The following is a 16,971-nucleotide window of genomic DNA, read 5'->3' on the forward strand; positions in this document are numbered from 1 at the left end:
CTAGCAGGATACTGAGCCTGAAGAGAGGAGGGGAGGGAATATCAAAGGACAGAGAAGACAAGGGGAATGCTGATTGTAGCTTTGTATGTGACTGTGCACCTGTGTGACACAGAGAGGTAATACAGAGATAATACAAAGCCAGACAACACAGCACAATGTCCACGCATTCATAGACGCACACCCACAGCTCATTGGGCTATTTATTGACCGAGCGCTGGCAGGCATCACGTGTGCTTACACACCGCGCCTCGCGCAGAGGGAACACAAGTGCGTGACATGAGAAATGTCATAAGGAACAGTGGTGTTGCCGTGTTCCTGCCTGCAGAGAGAAGCGAGGCTGGTTACCGCCCCCAGGAACCAGTGGTCTTTGGCTGCTAATGAGGACAAATCTTGGGAACTCTGTCCCTGCGTAATGGCCCCTCGATGATGACACAGCGTGATACAGCCCAAGCGCACTGAAGTGCCATTTATGCAGCAAGCCTCAACAAATAAAAATCAGCTTTGCAAATGAGGCGCTCGAAGCAATGGCGTCGGAGTGACGAGGAGAGTGCAGGTGCAAGTGTAGGAGGGGGACAGAACCTCAGGGTCCTTAATGAACCATCACTGAGGTTGTTAATATACTCAGTAGCACCTGACCAACATATAAACATATATATTATCTGACAATAGTCTGTTATCAAAGATATATTGGTGTATGTTGTAGGGCTGGTTGACGGCACTGATCTCCTAATTTGATTGGATTCAACTTGATTCAATTCTTGATGATTCAGTTACATCCTGGGAACTTAAATTACTTCAACATTCAACAAGTGAGCGACACTATTGTTTCCTTGAACATAAAATTATGTAAACTGCACATTATGGGCTAAATTGTTACATTTCCTGGTTACAAAACTAGGCAGAGGATCTTCTTTGGCAAATGCAAAACGTGTGCAAACAGTTGAGCAAGAATAATAAAAGGCCTGCAACACTTGCAAGGGCGTCATCATTATATATATATATATATATATATATATATATATATATATATATATATATTATTATATACATATATATATATATATATATGTTAGAAATAAATGCTATCCCATACAGCTACGGACTGTCAGTACCAGATGCTTCAACTAAGTACGGCACATCCACTTTATTTATCCATTTGAGCACAGACAGAGACGAAGCAGAAAGTCTGCTCTGTAATTCATCTGTACTGTTTGTGTTGACAAGACATCAGCCTGATGTCTGCAGACAGCTGGCTAGCTAGCGTTAGCTACCATCATTATCTGCCTCAAAAATCCAGTATCAGTCGGGCTCTAACACAAATGAGGTTATTGTACAGCTTGTCGTGATATAGAGTAATGTCTATATACATTGATTTTGAGTTACAGTAATGATGGAAAAATGTGAACGAGTAAAATGATTACTGAGCTTAAAAATCACATGATCCTCTGTGTATTATCTTATTTTGGGTTTTGGATTAATAGTTTGTATTAATTGGCATACAGTAAAGCAATTCATCCCGACATATTATCAGTTGACATGGCACTGAAACCTTTTTCTGTGTTTGTGTGTTCGTTTTGTGCCTGTTTGTGCTCAGCAGTGTAACCCAGGTGACCTTCGTGCCCTGAGGAAGGGAATGACCCTCTACCACTCAGAGTCCCAGCTGTCCTCACTGCCCCAACGCCAGGACGCCATGCACATGGTCAGTACCCAGGAGGCTAGCACACACATACTCACATACACGCAAGACCCACACAAGAAGGGTACACACACGCAACAACTAACATTGACGCATATAGAGGGATACCCACTGATACCTAACCACTTAAACGGTGAGAGTCAAAGATCAACAGTATGACCCTGCTTATACAAATGTGGTCTTATAGACATGTCTAACTGCACACACACACTTAATTGTAGGGAAGACTGTGCTGGTGCCTCCACCCACAGTGGAATCAAGTCAAGTCAGCTCTAATTCACTTTACTTCTAACTCTCCAATTACACCTCCACAGGCAACCTCACTCTCTCGTACACATGACAGGAAGTGAAACACACACACACACACAGGAGGAAAGAGAGAGAGGGAAGAAAAAGAAAGAGTGAAAGGAGGTAGAGCAAGAGGAGGATGAGACAGACTGGAAAAAGAAAGGGGGAAGAAGAGAAACTAAGACAGAGGGACAGGGATGGAAAATGAAGAGGAGTCTCCCGTTCCCTTCAGCTCCCTTCCTCCTCCTCCCCTTGGAGCCGGTTTGAACTGAATCCCACTATGAAAGTAATAATCCTCTACAATCCACGGCCACCCCTGACCCTGCCAGTGTCTGGGGAGGAGAGGCTGGGTAATTGTTTTCTGACTGCTTAAGGAAGGTCAGAGCAGGGCTATCCCACTAACCAGAGGACTAGACCTTCCAGTGTAAAAAATCAATATTGTGTTTTAATCACAGGGCCTGTGTGTTCAGAGCCAGCTCGCACCTTTTAAGCTTGTGTGTCAAACTCGCCTCCTCGCGGAGGTTTGTGCCGTTCAGTAATGTCCATGAGCCTTGACCCAAGGAGAGCTCCCCCCCCCCGCAGGAGGAAGGATAAAACTGCAAATTATCTTGATGGTTGTCTCCCCGCGTTTAATTTCTCAGTTCGGGTTCACATGAAACAAGGTCATGACATTGACTTGAGCTGTGAATTTTGACTCCTTGCTGACATTTGATGTCATTCTGACTGAGACTAGGAAGTGGAAGTGGATTTGTGTGACTACATTTAGTTACATTCAGTCAGCAGTCAGTTGCTAATACACAGATGTCCACTAAATGGAGTTTTACATGTCTCTAAATTAAAACAGATTGCACCACTGCTAGTTATAACTTGTTAGTTTAATTCGTACAAAAAACAGTGTGTGAAAAAGGACAAATAGATGTTTTACGGGGGGTTACGTGCAGTACTATTTCTTAGTTGGGAGCAGTGACCTTCTGGGTTCTTGTCATCACTGTGAGGTAGCTACCAGCAGAGACTTCAGCAAGCTTACAATATGATACTAGCAAATCAGTTGCGTGCAGAACAGAATAACTTCTTGTGATTCATGCCCTCTCCCTATGATGGCTTTGTTGTCGTGACAACTCCACGGAGACGCACTCATGTTGAGCTGTATGGTGATCGATTGCCCGCTCTCTGATGTGGCCCAAGTTCATCCATGTGTGAGAGAAAGTCCTTGTTGGAAGATGGGGAGATGGTGAAAGAGAAGATGAGAGATGTGGGGCCAAAGACTATAAAACACAGAACTTGAGTGAACTTGACTCTTGGTTGTGTGTACCCATCCCAATCTATCAGCTCATCCTTTATATTTAGTCCTTTGTCCCGTTCAGGCCCAGTTTCAGGTCAGCGATGGAGCGTGAGATTGTCGGATAGAAAACTAGCAAGAAAGAAGAAAAGAAAAGAAGATGGATAGAGAAAGGAAGCGGCCAGCCTGCGTGATTCTCACAAACACTCAACAGTCGGCTCTGATTCTGTATGGTCAAACCACAAACCATCGATTCTGACAGTGTTTGCTTTCCCCCCTCTCCTCATCCGGCAAGGCCTAAATCAGGCCTGTTTATGCAGACAAGTCATCCCCAACTGTACATCCATATGAACAGTAAACATTGCTCGGAGCTGGCTATGTCTCCGCGCTGTCCAAATCCGTTTCTTTACTGCACAGCAAAAATAAACAGAAAAACCTGGCCCCGATGCTAGCAGGAAGTGTTTACACATTTCAAATAATAGCTTTAACCCACAGCAGAGAGCATCAAAAGGAGGCGACAGTGATTTACATGTTTTTGTCTTGTAGCTGACTTCAAAGTCCACTGCAGAAGAGCTAGAGAGTATGGAAAATTAAGCTGTAACATTTGTTACTGTGACCTTAAACAAGAAGAAACACACTTTACTCAGCTGGAAATATGTTTGTATTGAACAAGAGGATTGTTGTATATCAGTTTCTCATAAATGGGGACATAACCTTGGTGATGCAATTAATAATGTGGGGGTGCCATACAGTAAATATCTACCACCCTATAGATCACTCCTATCCATACTTCTAAAGGAACTGCCAGTGGTTTTGCATGTTTTATCCTACAAAATAAAAGTCCAGCAAGTTTTTAGATGAATTCCAACCTTCCTGTCAGTCTAGTCACTTCTTTCTATTAATTTAGCATGGTCTAAAAATCAGCTTGCAGACTTTAAATTTTATTCTGCTTGGTAATCCATCACAGTGAGCATTTCATTGACTTTATTTAATTGATTGACTGATTTAAATCAAATTTTAGTCTGTATATTGTTTAAGCAAAGTTCTTATATGACTGCTTGTGTTTACACAATTTAAATAAAGAAATAATAAAGTAATAAATTGGCATATTGAAACAAGTATTAGTATCAATACTGAAACTTCAGCTATCTTATCGGCATAAAATAGGAGAAAAATTCCAATGCTACCCAAGTTGCAAGTAAACTCTTTTGTTTTGTTGGTGCATTCAAAGGACACAGACTTTTGAGCGTGCTGTGGAACAGCAACCTTTTTAATACCAGTATTAATACTCATATTAACCTTTTCATTTTGTCTGTGGTTTTCTGATATCAAAGCTCATGAATGAAATAGCTTATGGCAGGCGACTCTCATCTCCATGCTATCAGGGCATGTTGGACTCTTTAATACCGTAACCGTGTGTGGATAACATCAACTTTTACATGGAAAAAAAGGCAGAGTTTTGGCATATTGATGAGCTTTCACCATCTGTATATTCAGTACAAACCTGTGGTTTTCAGTGGTTCTCAGGCCATAACCTGCAGGACCAGCGGAAAATTATTTATTTTTCATGTGGTTGATTTGATGTGAATAGACTGTTGGGCAGTTTCCACAAGACATCCCTCTTGGCTGCAGTGGGATTATTATTTTATCTCTGTGCTATTAGGTTGTGTGGGCTCATTCTGGCACCTAAATGGGGCCAGCGGGAGCGGAGGGAGCGGAGGGAGAACGCATCGCTAGAATTGAACCCGGGCTAACAGAGCCACGGAGCTGTGTCTAATGCAGGGCCCGGATGCCAGGTTATAGTGAATGGTACCATTGTGTGTCCCAGAGATCCCTGTGTCCCTCTAACAGAGAGCCACTGTCTGGAACTAACCGGGGGGTAGGGATGAGTCAAGCAACCCCCTGGTCCTCTTCCTGGCTGGCTGCTCCCATCACACCAGGTTAAATCACTCTGTGCAGGTAGCAGACCTGGCTGGGAGTTGAATGCAAAAAGGGAAGCAAAACACGAAGGGAGGAGAAGTGACTTGAGTTGGGGTGAAAGGGATGGCATTTTCAGTGCTACAGTACAAGAAGTCTCTCCTGTTAAATCAGAACCAAACACCCACTGATACGGAGAGTGTGGTTTTTTTTCTGTCATGGGGTGAAGTGTCTTGGATGTGGCTCAAAAGAAGAGCTCCGTGGGTTAAACTCTGTGTGACAGCAGATGTGACGGGATGGGAGTTTAGTCCTGACTCTTAACCTTTGTCGCAGGTCACCCCTGCTCTCACATCTTTGCTCTTGCTGTGCACTGTCCACTGTGGAAGAAATGACAAAAAACGTATTTTTTCATATTTTTTGATTATTTTTTCTTCCCCTTCTCCCTTCAGGGTACTGGCCGTCTCCCAACCAGTGAGTCCTCTCCTGCCACAGGCTATCTGTCCTGCGTCCAGAAGCCTGAGGCCGTGGTACACGCCATGAAGGTACGATTTTAGGGAAATTGTGGTGGAAAAACTGTTGCCTTTCTGATCACTTGTTAAAGTCCATTTTTGCTACTTTTTTCACTCAAACTGGGTTTTGTACTGTTTTATGTTGACATACTCTGATGTGCAACAGTGAAATAAACTCGAGAGAGAGACTCAAGAGACACTTTTCATTTTTCTTCAGTCTGATATTGACACTGATATTTCCATTTGCTTTCACTTTATTCATTCAGCCTGTTATTGTGATCATGTAGGCCAGTTTCCTGATCAGAGACACATATTTCAAATTAAAGAAATTTAAAAGTTATTTAAGTTAAGTTGACTTGCAGCAACTTGTTTAGCTGCACCAATCTCATCTTTTAGGAAAGTAGCTAGCTAGCTATGTTGGAAGATGACATCTCCATCCTGCCTACTGTTTCTCTAACCAGGGAAACAGCCGTCAATGGGCACCAGACCAATATGAATCGCTGAACAAATCTGTGACATTTGAAACTGTTTCCATATTCAGAGGTCTGGAAACAGGCATAAAATGTCTGAATATCTCCTGGTTAGGTGCAAAATTGATACTATAGTCAAAAGTTTTATTTATCGTTGGGAAGCCCTAAACGAGGTCTTTCTGCTCCAAAACATCCATTTGTGATATGATGATACCAACAATTTAAATACCAAAATGCCAAGACTCAAGTTTCAAACCTGGGTAGCTTTAAAAAAAAAAATGAGTGCAAAAGTGCAAATGTTTGTTCGTGAAAAAACTGAAAAGAAAACTGAGCTTTTGAGAAAAAAGTTTGTAACAGAAACACTCCTGAAGTTTTGCTTTTGCATGACACTATGACATTACTAAAATGGCACTTATACTCCTTAACTGTGTGTCCATCTTTATTGAAACTCGTACATTAATGTAACTGGTCACCTCAGAGCATACAAACACACACTCATCGCTGTGTCCTCTATCAGGTGCTGGAGGTCCACGAGAACTTGGACAAGCAGGTTCCTGAGGACTACGAGGACGATCTCAGTGAGAAAGAGAAGGCCATTGTGCGAGAGATGTGCAACGTAAGTGCAACAGCTTGTCCTATTCCCTGACAATTCACTGAGCACGTTGCTTTCGATTCTAGCTTCCTATTTGCTTTAATAAGTAAGAAGACGGTGGTTTGTTTTGCATAAATGCATGAATTATTTCCAAGGAGGAAGTAAAGAGAGCATGAGCTGAGAGTGTGATCAGCTCAATCCCTACATCATGCAAGGTCATCTGTTAGGGCTGCAGAACTACTTATATAATCATATAATTTTAGAACTAATGTTGAATGTAGTCTAGATATTGATGCACGTTGCAGTATGTTTCAGGCTTTCCATTGCTGCAAACAAAGGAACCTCGTGTCCATAATGTTCCTGTTTGTTGTTTGTCGGCTGGTCAGTTTTTTTCCGTTCTCTTCCTCTGGGTGCAAATCAGGTCAGTTTTTGAGCTGCTTTCACTAATGAGGAAGCCTCATTTAGACTCATTTTGTTTGGAATGACACTTGCAGCAGTGTCCTGGGCACAGCGCTCCCTCCCTCCCGCTTTCTTTCTCTCTCTCTATCTATCCCTCTACCCCACCCCCCACTCCCCTGTCCCTGCTCCAGAGCCAACTCTAAACTGGAAGCACCAAGTAGAGGCTCGTAGTTGAGCTGTCAGAGCAATTAAACTGGAGCGGCAGGGAAAAGAGCACCCCCCCCTCCATTCTTCCTCTTTTCCGCCCTCCCTCCATCTTTCTCTGTCGGTGCTGAAAGGCCTGGTCCGGGATAAAAGGTCCGCTGATTAGAGAGAAAATGAGAGCCGGGCTATCTGGACCCTGCAGAGGTATGTGACAGGCCAGGAATCCGGGGAGCACTACAATAGTACCTCTGTAATATCACTGCGGTCCCCCGGGGGCCCCCCTCACTCACTTGCAGAGAGATCTCAACACCAGAGAGCAGCCTCGCAGAGACAGGGGACAGAGATTCAGAGATAGCTCTGCCGTAACGTGTGTTTGTGTGTGTGTGTGTGTATCTATGTGTGTGTGTCTATGTGTGTGTGTGCCGTCTTTGCAGCTCAAAGTCAAACTGTGAGCATTTGAAGTTTTCACTCTTGAAGAAGAAAGTATTTTTTTCTCTCTCTCTCTCTCTGCCTAGCGTTACTCCTTCAGTCTCTGCCTGTCTCTTTCTGTATGTCTCGCTCTTCTTCTTTCCCCCTCTCAACTTCCCTCTCTGCTTCTGTTTGCAGGTGGTGTGGAGAAAGCTGGGTGATGCAGCAGGATCAAAGCTGTCCGTCAGACAGCACCTCTCTGGGAACCAGTTCAAAGGGCCGCTGTAGCATGGCAACAAGAGAAAGAGAGAGAGAGAGAGAGAGAGAGAGATCAGGATTTACAGTACCTACACTCACCTGAAAACACCTCTTATTACCTGCGCCTACACAACCCATCATGCCGTGCTCCCTACTGCCTACAGCACCCAGCATTCCTCCAACACTCTCTTAAGACTGGCTAAGATAGCTACTAAATGGACCTGTTAGTCTGTCATTCACATGTACAAACATGTTTTTATCTCTCAGAGCTTATGAAGCGTTGACAACTGGCAGCTAGTTTCACTGATTCGCCGCTTTTCTTCGTTGATTTTGGAGGCTTCCAGCTACACAATGATCTCTCTCTGTAAAAGCTGTAAACACACACACCACTATTAGTCCTTTAGAGCATAGCCGTGCTACACTAAGCTAGCGATATGACATGGTTTCAAGCACAGACCCGACGAGGCCGCAAGAGCAGAAATGTCTTCACGTTGGCCCGAGATGCAAAGGCAACATTGCAGCGGTATCTTCAGATAAGTTTTGATAGTACCTCCTATAGAACAGAGACCCTAGCTCCTGTCACATGTATCCCCAGTGGTCAATGAGTATAACTAGCATTAGCATTCTTAAGTGTTAACTAATGTGAAACCCACTGTGACCTAGCGCCTTTTGCTCATAAAACAAGTCTATGGATAATAAAAGTCTAGAGATCACTGTTAACTTGTGTATATTATGTATAAAACCATAGCACTACTTCATTGTTATTGTTCATTTTACTTTTATCTATTTTGTATTCTAGCGTGGCCATGTGATCAATTATCGTAGTTTGAAAAGCACACACAACCAGACCTTTTAATAGGGTTTGCTTTTGGTAAAAAAACAAACAAAAAACATGTAATCTTTCTTTTTTTTGTTTTATTTTTTAATTCTTTTCCAGATGAATTGTTATTATTCCTTCTCTCTGTAACCTCTGAAAATGCATCAAGGCCATTCTGAATCAAACCATCTCCATGGACTAATGGATAGATCATTTTCTTACTTTGTGAAATTAACTAAAATTGTATGCTGTGTGCATGCTTGACAATCATTTTCTCAGGTTGGGAGGGCTACAGCTTTACCTTTGCCCATCTGGTGACAGCGTGTGTGTGTGTGAGTGTACGTTGGCGTGCATGTGTGTGTGGAAGGAGACTGAATGGTTCTCTTGCAGCTGTAGCATCTGCCTGTGAATCCTGTTTTTCTCTATTGAACCCTGATTACAACTCAGTTGAAGACTGCTGAAGGCATTTGCTGAATCCATACAAAAAAACGGTGATAAAACTTTCAAGGGCCAATACGAAACCCTGAGTTCAGTTTGGATGGCATTTTTGGATTGCTCCTAATTCCTTGTTTATCATTTTAGTATCTCAGTAGACGAAAAAAGTAACTCTTCTTAAGCTCAGTCCTTTTCTGTTGCCATGGATTCAGCAGGTGTGTTTATGCAGCGCATGTTTGTTAAAGTTGAATCTTTTTTTTTTCTTAGAATATGAGAGATAAGTCTTCCCTTAGATGTCTCCTGAACACTAACATTTAAAAACAAGTATTTCTTGATGTCAGAATGAACAAACACTGTTTGTCAAAGTATTTATTGCCAGGTGTCGGATAGAGACGGGAGTGCTATCAGTAACTGAACAAGTTATTTGATGGATAAGTTTAGTGACTGACAGCTCAGGCTCTCCCATCTCTAGTGTTATTTGTTCCAAATTAGAACATTTCTGAGGCTGCCCGCCATGCACCTCTGTTCTCTCAAATAATGGATAAAAAATAAATCAAAGTATGGTTTTTTTAAAAGTGTCCTTTTTTCTAGGAACTGATTTGAAGCCATGAGACAATTTTGAATACTTTATATATGGCATTTGATTTGAAATGTGCCACATTTTTTCTGCATGGTGTTTTGATTTGGAACCCAACTGTCTTTTTTTTTTTTTTTAAACATCTATAGTGTCTCTTTCTTCTGCCTATATGCTAAAACCACAGTACAGAGTCCTAGAATCTACAGTGTAAATGTCAATTCCTGTAGGAACTAGCATGGCTGTAACTTCTTTTCATGAATTTCACTGATAAGATGAATATTTGGCAGGTGAAAAGAAAACATTGAACTAGGCCACTTTTAGAAAACTTTGGGAGAAAATAAACAAAGTTGGTTAATGATACTGTGGAGTGCTGTCTTTATTTGATGAAGCAAACATTTTTGCAGGCTTGTTGTTTTCTTCAGGGGATGAGTTAGACTGCCCTCTGTTGGTATAATACTGGAAATAAAGCTACAATTATTTCTATGAATTTCTGTACATCAGTGAGTACTTTGAGTGGAAAGCTCAAATAATAAACTTAACTAAGCTAAAAAAAATATATGTAGATAATGAATAAACAAAAATAGAAGTATGGATAAACACTTAAATAGTTTGCTTAATGTAATGGATAATGGAATGAACAGTTAAAATAGCTTTAAGTAATAAACGGTTGAAATTTTTGGCTAAAAGTGAGGAATAGTTGAAATAGTTAGCTAAATGTAATGGTTAAGCAGTTGAAACAGTTAGCTTAAAGTAATGGATAAACAGTTGAAATAGCTAAAAGTAATGGATAAATGGTTGTGTGTTGGTTCTAAGAAAAAATATTGTAACTATATCCACTTTTATAATTAATAGTGTTAAATGACATCCAGTTTATAATCCATTCATAAGAACATGCGAGTGGGGCAGATGAAGGTGACGGTACACTAGACAAAAACCTTTGAAACCACTGCTGTACATAATGAATGTAGTTACAACCAGTCAGTTCAAAGTAGGAAAAGCAGGTCTTTATTGTCCTAAGTGCCACTCAGACACAAAACCAAAGCTGCGTGCAGGATACAGAAAAGAGAAGCCTGACTAAGGCACATATGGATAGAAACTCTCAAAAAAAAAGCCTAAATGAGAAGATCAGATATGTACAAATATACCTTAGACTGTCCAGTGTTAGACATGGATGGTTTGGTATCAGGGTTTATGTACTGTAGTTCATGTAATACTGTCTGCAGCGCAGATTCACAAAAACAAAAAAAAACAATGGGACAGGAAATAACAGTGCGATAAAATGTCAGCGTCTAATGGTAGTGGAAACATCTTGTAACATCACCTCAGTGTTTTCACAGAATGGAAAGTAATATGACAAAAAGGATATACAACCTGTTTGAACAATCTGTATATTCATTAACATGATGTTCAGTGTTACAGTCCTTTTAAAATTTGACTACTGCATGTTTAACCATCTCAAGATTTTATGACGCTGTTTTTCTCAGCAAAGGGAAAAGAAACACAGATTGCAGAGGGAAAGGACACTGGTGTGACTGGAAATTCATGAAAACCAAAACACATGACCAAGGTGATAGAATATAGAAGGAAAAATAAGACTCAACCTTTGATCCACTTAAAAGGTAAAGTGAAAATGGTACATTTCATATCCCCACAATTAGTGAATGAGCATGTGTGACAAAACAAAACAGAGCTAACATTTCCTGGTACATTTCCAGAACAGTTTCAATGAGTGGACAGTGTTTGTTACAAGATCCTGGAACTGTGCACATTAAGTACCATCCTGTACATGTTTAAGCCACTTATTTCAAAAAATATTTCAGGATTCTCACTGCAGTCTTTCAGTGCCAGTTCAGGTTCTCATAAAAATACTCTCCAGACCTCACTTTTCCTTTCAAGTCTACTTGTTGTTAAGCCTTCATTAAGAACCTCATCAGCAAAAGTCATACTGGAGGTAAACAAGCTCTCCCTCCCTCTGTACCAGAATACCACACGCCCCTGGTTGTACTCCCTCTCCAGCTGCACAGATTCAGTTCATTAACTGTTGTTGCACTCTCATCTCATCCATCCTCCTCGGTTCATGGGCATGCCAGGCGGAGGGGGCAGGGGCACCTGTGGCTGTCCTGGGGGCACAGGGGGTGGAGGAGGGTATCCAGCAGGCGGGAGACCTATGCCTGGAGGGGGTACGTGGCCCGGTGGCATGCGTGGAGGTGGCGGCGGAGGGTAGCTGTTGTAGCCCGGTGGCGGATATGTTGGTGGCAAGTTGGGTGGCGGATAGTTAGAAGGAGGAGGTGGAGGGCCTGGAGGTGGCGCTGCGGGTGGTGGGTAGACATGGGGGTGGTATGGCGGTATTGGGGGTGCGTAGCTGGGAGGCATGGGGGCGTAGGAAGGACCTTCTGTCTTCATCATGGACTGCAGGCTCTGGTAGCCTTCTCCGGACATGTAGGAGCTGGTGGTGGACATGATGTAGTTGGAGGGCGGAGGTGGAGGAGGCCGATGGGGTAGGGGAGGGGGCTGATGTGGGGGTGGGGCGTGTGGGAGAGGAGGAGCCGTTTCACTTCCTGGTTCTGCTTCTGTGGGAGGGGCTGGAGCGGGAGCTTTGCGGTCTAGCAAGCGAAGAGAAAACTTGTTAAAAAAATTTGCCCCATCATCTCTTCTGTAAAAACTACAAGGCTACTCATACACCCCCCCCCCCCCCGAAATAACCTCTCCATTCCCAGACAGTGAGCACACAGCTAGACCAAAACTGCCAGGCTTCAGCCACGTAGGAGGTCTCATTATCAGGCTCAAGCACTAATCAGATTGGTCTGGGAGAGGTTAGGAGTATGCGTGTGTTGGGAAACATAATGTCCAGACAAGTGGCTGGTTATGTAAGCAGACTGAGAGGACTAAAGACTGAGTTGCTTTCTAAGCTCGAGTCCCAGGCAGGGGGTCCTGGCTACTCATTAAGGGCCTATTCAACAGCACACGCAAACAGACAGCGGGCTGTTGAGAGCATGCCAGCACGTACCTGCGCTCTAACAGTCACTCTTACCTGGGGGAGGCTGCGATGTAGGCAGAGGGGGCATGGGGCTCTCCAGTCTAGGAATCTTTGATCCAACTTGTTCTGTAAATGAAGCAGACCAGTCAATAAGACGCAAAAACTATTAAAACAAACATAGAATCTGCAGTTTATGTGTGTAATCTTGACAAGACTTTATCTGAATTCACATCGTGGTAATTAGCAAACTTTTTTCTTGGAGCTATTTCAGTGGATGAACAGAAGATTTCAACTGCTTTAAAGCCCACAAGTTGAATTTTGCCAGTATGAGGTTTAACAAAAGTCTTACCTGGAGCCTTTGGTTCATCTTTTGGAGATGTCTGAAAAAAAGAAAAAGAAAATATTAATGTGTTGACATATGAATCAAGTTAAACAAATACACAAGTTGTAGGATCCTGTTGGACATTTTAAATAAACAAATGTAATACATATACTCACATGTAAGCGTTTAAGCTGGCGTGCTGGGCTGCCTCCCTGAGGGGAAGTCTTCTTTGGTGGTGGGGGAGGCGGGTTGACGACTGGTGGTTGTCCCTGTGGTGGGGCCGGAGGAGCGGGGGCCTGAAGAATCGGTGCCCGCTCCTTCTCCTGCATCTGCTGAGGGATGGGCTTGTTTCCCTGGGAGTACAGGTCCAGGATCTGGTGGCAAATGTCTGGGGTACAGAGAGAATGTTTTTTGTTGAAACAAAAGTCTAAAAGGAGATGAAACAAATATTGCAGGAAAGGCATGAAGTGCCATGGCTTTGTGATGAGTACCTTCGAGCAGCTCCACTGGGACGTCCTGGACAAACTGCTCCCACCAGCGGCGGGACGACTGCTTGGCAGTCCACTCCTGGATGTCAAACTTACAAAGGCGGCCCGCCAGGTACATGACGGCTACCGCTATAATCTCTGGTTCCCACTGCAGAGACAGCATGGTGCACAGGCTGCCAGGGACACAGGCAATATAGTTAGTCTTTTCAAATGAAAATCTGGAACTTTAAAAGACATCAACCATTTTCTAATTCTATTTCATTATGTGCTCCATCTTATTATTTTGTGGTTTTATTCATTACCACACAGAGTCAGACAGGAAACGAGGGGGAAGAGAGAGAGAGGAAAAATATGATGACATGCAACAAAGGGCCCATGCTGGATTTGAGTCGGGGACATTGCGGTTATGTGGTATGTGTCTTAAACCACTAGGCCACTATGACGCCCCCGTAGAATTAATTCTTTATAAATAAACACTTCCCAGACTGTAAAGCCTGCTTTAGTATTATTTCTATTCATCAATGCACATATTTACCAGCCAGCTGGTTAGGACATAAGAGTTTTAAACATAAAGCGTATCTTATAGATTGCACTACAGGAGGGGTCGTCTGTAATACGAAGAGAGTTCACAGGCCAACTGCTCACCTGTCATTGACAAATGTCCATGCCATCTGTAGCACCTTGCAAACTTTATTCTTCTCACCTTTAACAAGAAGAAAAAGATCCATAAGTTTCCAAATTCTTACAACCATAAAAGTATCACACACTCTGAAGATCTAATGCCATGATCCCACCTTTGAGTTGCTTGACGTAGCGCAGCAGGAACATGTAAGGGTGCTCCACCTGCAGGTCAAATTTGATAGTCTGGAGCAAAATTCTCTCCAACACCATCACCTCTTCCTGTTGACAGAAAGACAGTGGTGAGAACGCTACAGACTTGAGCAGGGTCTACAAAGGGCTTGCTCACTACTCAGGGCACCAACTTTCCACCTCTTACACACACGGCATACCTGGAGCATAAAAACAGAGCCATAACATCACATCTACAGTACTTACTAGTTAACTTCAAAAGGTGCATCACTGCATCCTGAAGTAATTTAATAAGTGGTACTCTGGTCATTGTCTGGTCTTATGGGTCATTGTCTGGTCTTATACTATTATAAGTAAGAAATATTTGGGTGGGTGAGAGGTCAATCTCAATCCCCAAATATAAATTTTCTTAATTTGGTTAAAAATCTGTGTGTGTGTCACTTGTCCCTTTCTTACCAAATGCTGTGATTAAATTTCATCAAAAACCTTCATGAGCTTGCTAAGGTGGAGACCTGCCTACATCACGGTCGGTACTTAATAACCCTTGGCACTCCCTACATAAAAAGTTCCATGTAAGTGATCAGAGGGAATCAACCATAATCTTGTGTAGTAGGATTCTGCCTCTGCTTGGTGTAGCAGATTAACAGCAATTAAGCTGCAGCAAGTTTTCCTTCACGTTTTTTTCTTTTTCTTTCTAGAGCTACATGATATTATGCCACGGCTCTGTAAAGCTGGTTTACAAAGGATTTTAGGTTAAGGCTATTAATACATTTTCTAAAGAAATTCCTTGAATGAGGTAGTATGGTATACCTCGTCTTTCAAGTTACAATGGCATGTGTAAACAGGGAAAATGTCTCAAGGCAACAGAGGAAAAATGAAAGAAACTGCACCTTCGGATCATCTCCAAACTGGGCAAACTGCACATCATTCAGTAAGCTGCGGGCTGTTTTGATGATGTCTTTACACTTCTTTGGGGTTTCCTCCACTTTCCCCGCCAGGAAAAGACAGCAAGCACCTGTCACCTGTTGGGGCACAAACCACACACCGTTAATCCCACACATTAAGTCCACTTCCAGGAACAGGGAAAACAAAGAATAACCATCAGCTGAACTCACATATCTGGGGAACTGCTTGAAGGAGTGAAACATGTAGAAGCGGTGGAAATATATGATGCCTGTTGCCAGCGTGTCATAGTGTCTGCTGACAGTCAAGGATATAGCAGAAACCATTTACACTTATTTGAAAGTTCTTCAGCAAGCTATGTACAATAAATCCTTACAAAAAGATGTTTCACGTTGACTGTGCTGCTATGATCAGTACACATCATGAACAACTCACTGTTGCTTCCTGTTCACAAGCATGTCTTTACAACAAAATGTTAACGTACCTCCTGGAAAACAATATAGAAGAAGCAGAAAAAGCCACAGTATTTTAGCTGTATCATTTCTTCATAGTTTGGAGGCTGTTATGTCTTTTGCTTGTCATCAGGGACAAACTAAAACTGAAAGTGTCATTGATTCATATTGTCATGCTTTCCCCAAGTTTTAAAATTGATCAAACACCCAAGGATACAGGCCAAGTCTGGTTCCCACATCAAAAATGAAGCGGGCTCCTTCTCTCCGATACCGGGCCTCTGTGCCGGGGTCCAGGCCTTCAGACTGGGAGGGGGTGTGGGCTAAATCCTTCTTGTCCCAGTACCAGCATGGCTTGATGTGGTCCAGAATTGCTTGCCCGGTCATTGAAAAGTTCTCCTTGGAATCCTTCATTGGCTGAGGAGAGGCAACGGTGGATGGACCCGCTGCACTAGACTGGTTGTAATGCACAAACAGAGACTGCAGTTAACCATACATTTACTTGTAAATGAGTGTTTAAGACAAGAGAAGACACTGCTAGAGAAAATACTAGCAGTGCTGGTGTTTTTGGCACACCATCAAATAGACTGACAGATGTTAAACTTTAACATAAATGCCACCAGGGATATCAAGTCAAATTCTGTATCTGTCAGAATTCAGTTTCCCCCTACTTAACTCTGGAATATAGTGGGGATAGTTTAATATTTTGGCAACCTGTGACAACCCTGAAACTAAAGCTACAAGGCTGGTATCTTTGGGATCTGTACTTTCATTAACATCGACTGCACATAAACTGGATGTAATTAGCTCACAAAACCACTTCTTCATGGTCCAAACTATGTGAATTGAGGCGGGATGGGTCACATTTCTTTTTCTGTGGAGGTTACTAAGCTAGCTCTTAAAAGTTTGGAAATCCTAAAACTGAAGAGGCAGAAAGAGGGAAACCGATTCTAAGGGGAACGTAATGTTTGGCATTGCACCTCCTATCCAATTCATTCATTAATTACGTCTACTGGTAAGCAGATATGTGTGTGTATGCATGTGGCAGAACTAATACGTCAAGGTGGATGTAAAAACAGAAAAACAAAAAAAACAAAAAGGGTTTCCCCGACTTTGTATAACGATTCAGTTAACTGCTCGCTAGCATTCGGTAATGTTAGCCGAGCTAGCGTT

The 16,971-nt window shown here is 42.6% G+C and overlaps 2 protein-coding genes across 5 annotated transcripts in view; one reads left to right on the plus strand and one right to left on the minus strand.

The window, feature by feature from the left end:
* The window catches only part of ccdc85cb (coiled-coil domain containing 85C, b), a 41,965-nt gene extending 33,915 nt beyond the window's left edge, over window positions 1-8,050 (plus strand). For 2 of the 4 annotated variants that reach the window (XM_070925368.1, XM_070925369.1), the window contains 4 exons: window positions 1,595-1,699; window positions 5,630-5,722; window positions 6,677-6,775; window positions 7,961-8,050. In XM_070925368.1, the coding sequence (XP_070781469.1) occupies window positions 1,595-1,699; window positions 5,630-5,722; window positions 6,677-6,775; window positions 7,961-8,050 (387 nt within the window). The remainder of the gene's footprint in view (window positions 1-1,594; window positions 1,700-5,629; window positions 5,723-6,676; window positions 6,776-7,960) is intronic. The other 2 variants (XM_070925370.1, XM_070925371.1) reach the window with 1 other exon arrangement.
* Window positions 8,051-10,844: 2,794 nt separating this feature from the next.
* ccnk (cyclin K) lies at window positions 10,845-16,212 on the minus strand. Its single transcript, XM_070925992.1, has 10 exons — window positions 16,019-16,212; window positions 15,562-15,643; window positions 15,337-15,468; window positions 14,431-14,536; window positions 14,282-14,339; window positions 13,640-13,809; window positions 13,325-13,536; window positions 13,176-13,206; window positions 12,869-12,952; window positions 10,845-12,443 (listed from the first exon to the last, which is right to left on the minus strand). The coding sequence occupies exons 1-10, from the start codon at window positions 16,210-16,212 to the stop codon at window positions 11,902-11,904; spliced, it is 1,611 nt and encodes a 536-aa protein (XP_070782093.1). The 3' UTR covers window positions 10,845-11,901.
* Window positions 16,213-16,971: the final 759 nt, after the last annotated feature.

The sequence above is a fragment of the Enoplosus armatus genome, chromosome 19 (genome assembly GCF_043641665.1).
Source record: "Enoplosus armatus isolate fEnoArm2 chromosome 19, fEnoArm2.hap1, whole genome shotgun sequence".
NCBI classification, from domain to species: Eukaryota; Metazoa; Chordata; class Actinopteri; order Centrarchiformes; family Enoplosidae; genus Enoplosus; species Enoplosus armatus.

What these genes read in the sequence shown, in the direction of transcription:
- ccnk (XM_070925992.1), bottom strand. Translation starts at nt 16,212, where the DNA reads ATGAAGGATTCCAAGGAGAACTTTTCAATGACCGGGCAAGCAATTCTG. An exon ending in GTGGGAACCAGACTTGGCCT is followed by an intron (nt 15,644 to 16,018) that starts GTATCCTTGGGT and finishes GACTGTCAGCAG; the next exon opens with ACACTATGACACGCTGGCAA. An exon ending in AGTTTGGAGATGATCCGAAG is followed by an intron (nt 14,537 to 15,336) that starts GTGCAGTTTCTT and finishes TTCTGTCAACAG; the next exon opens with GAAGAGGTGATGGTGTTGGA.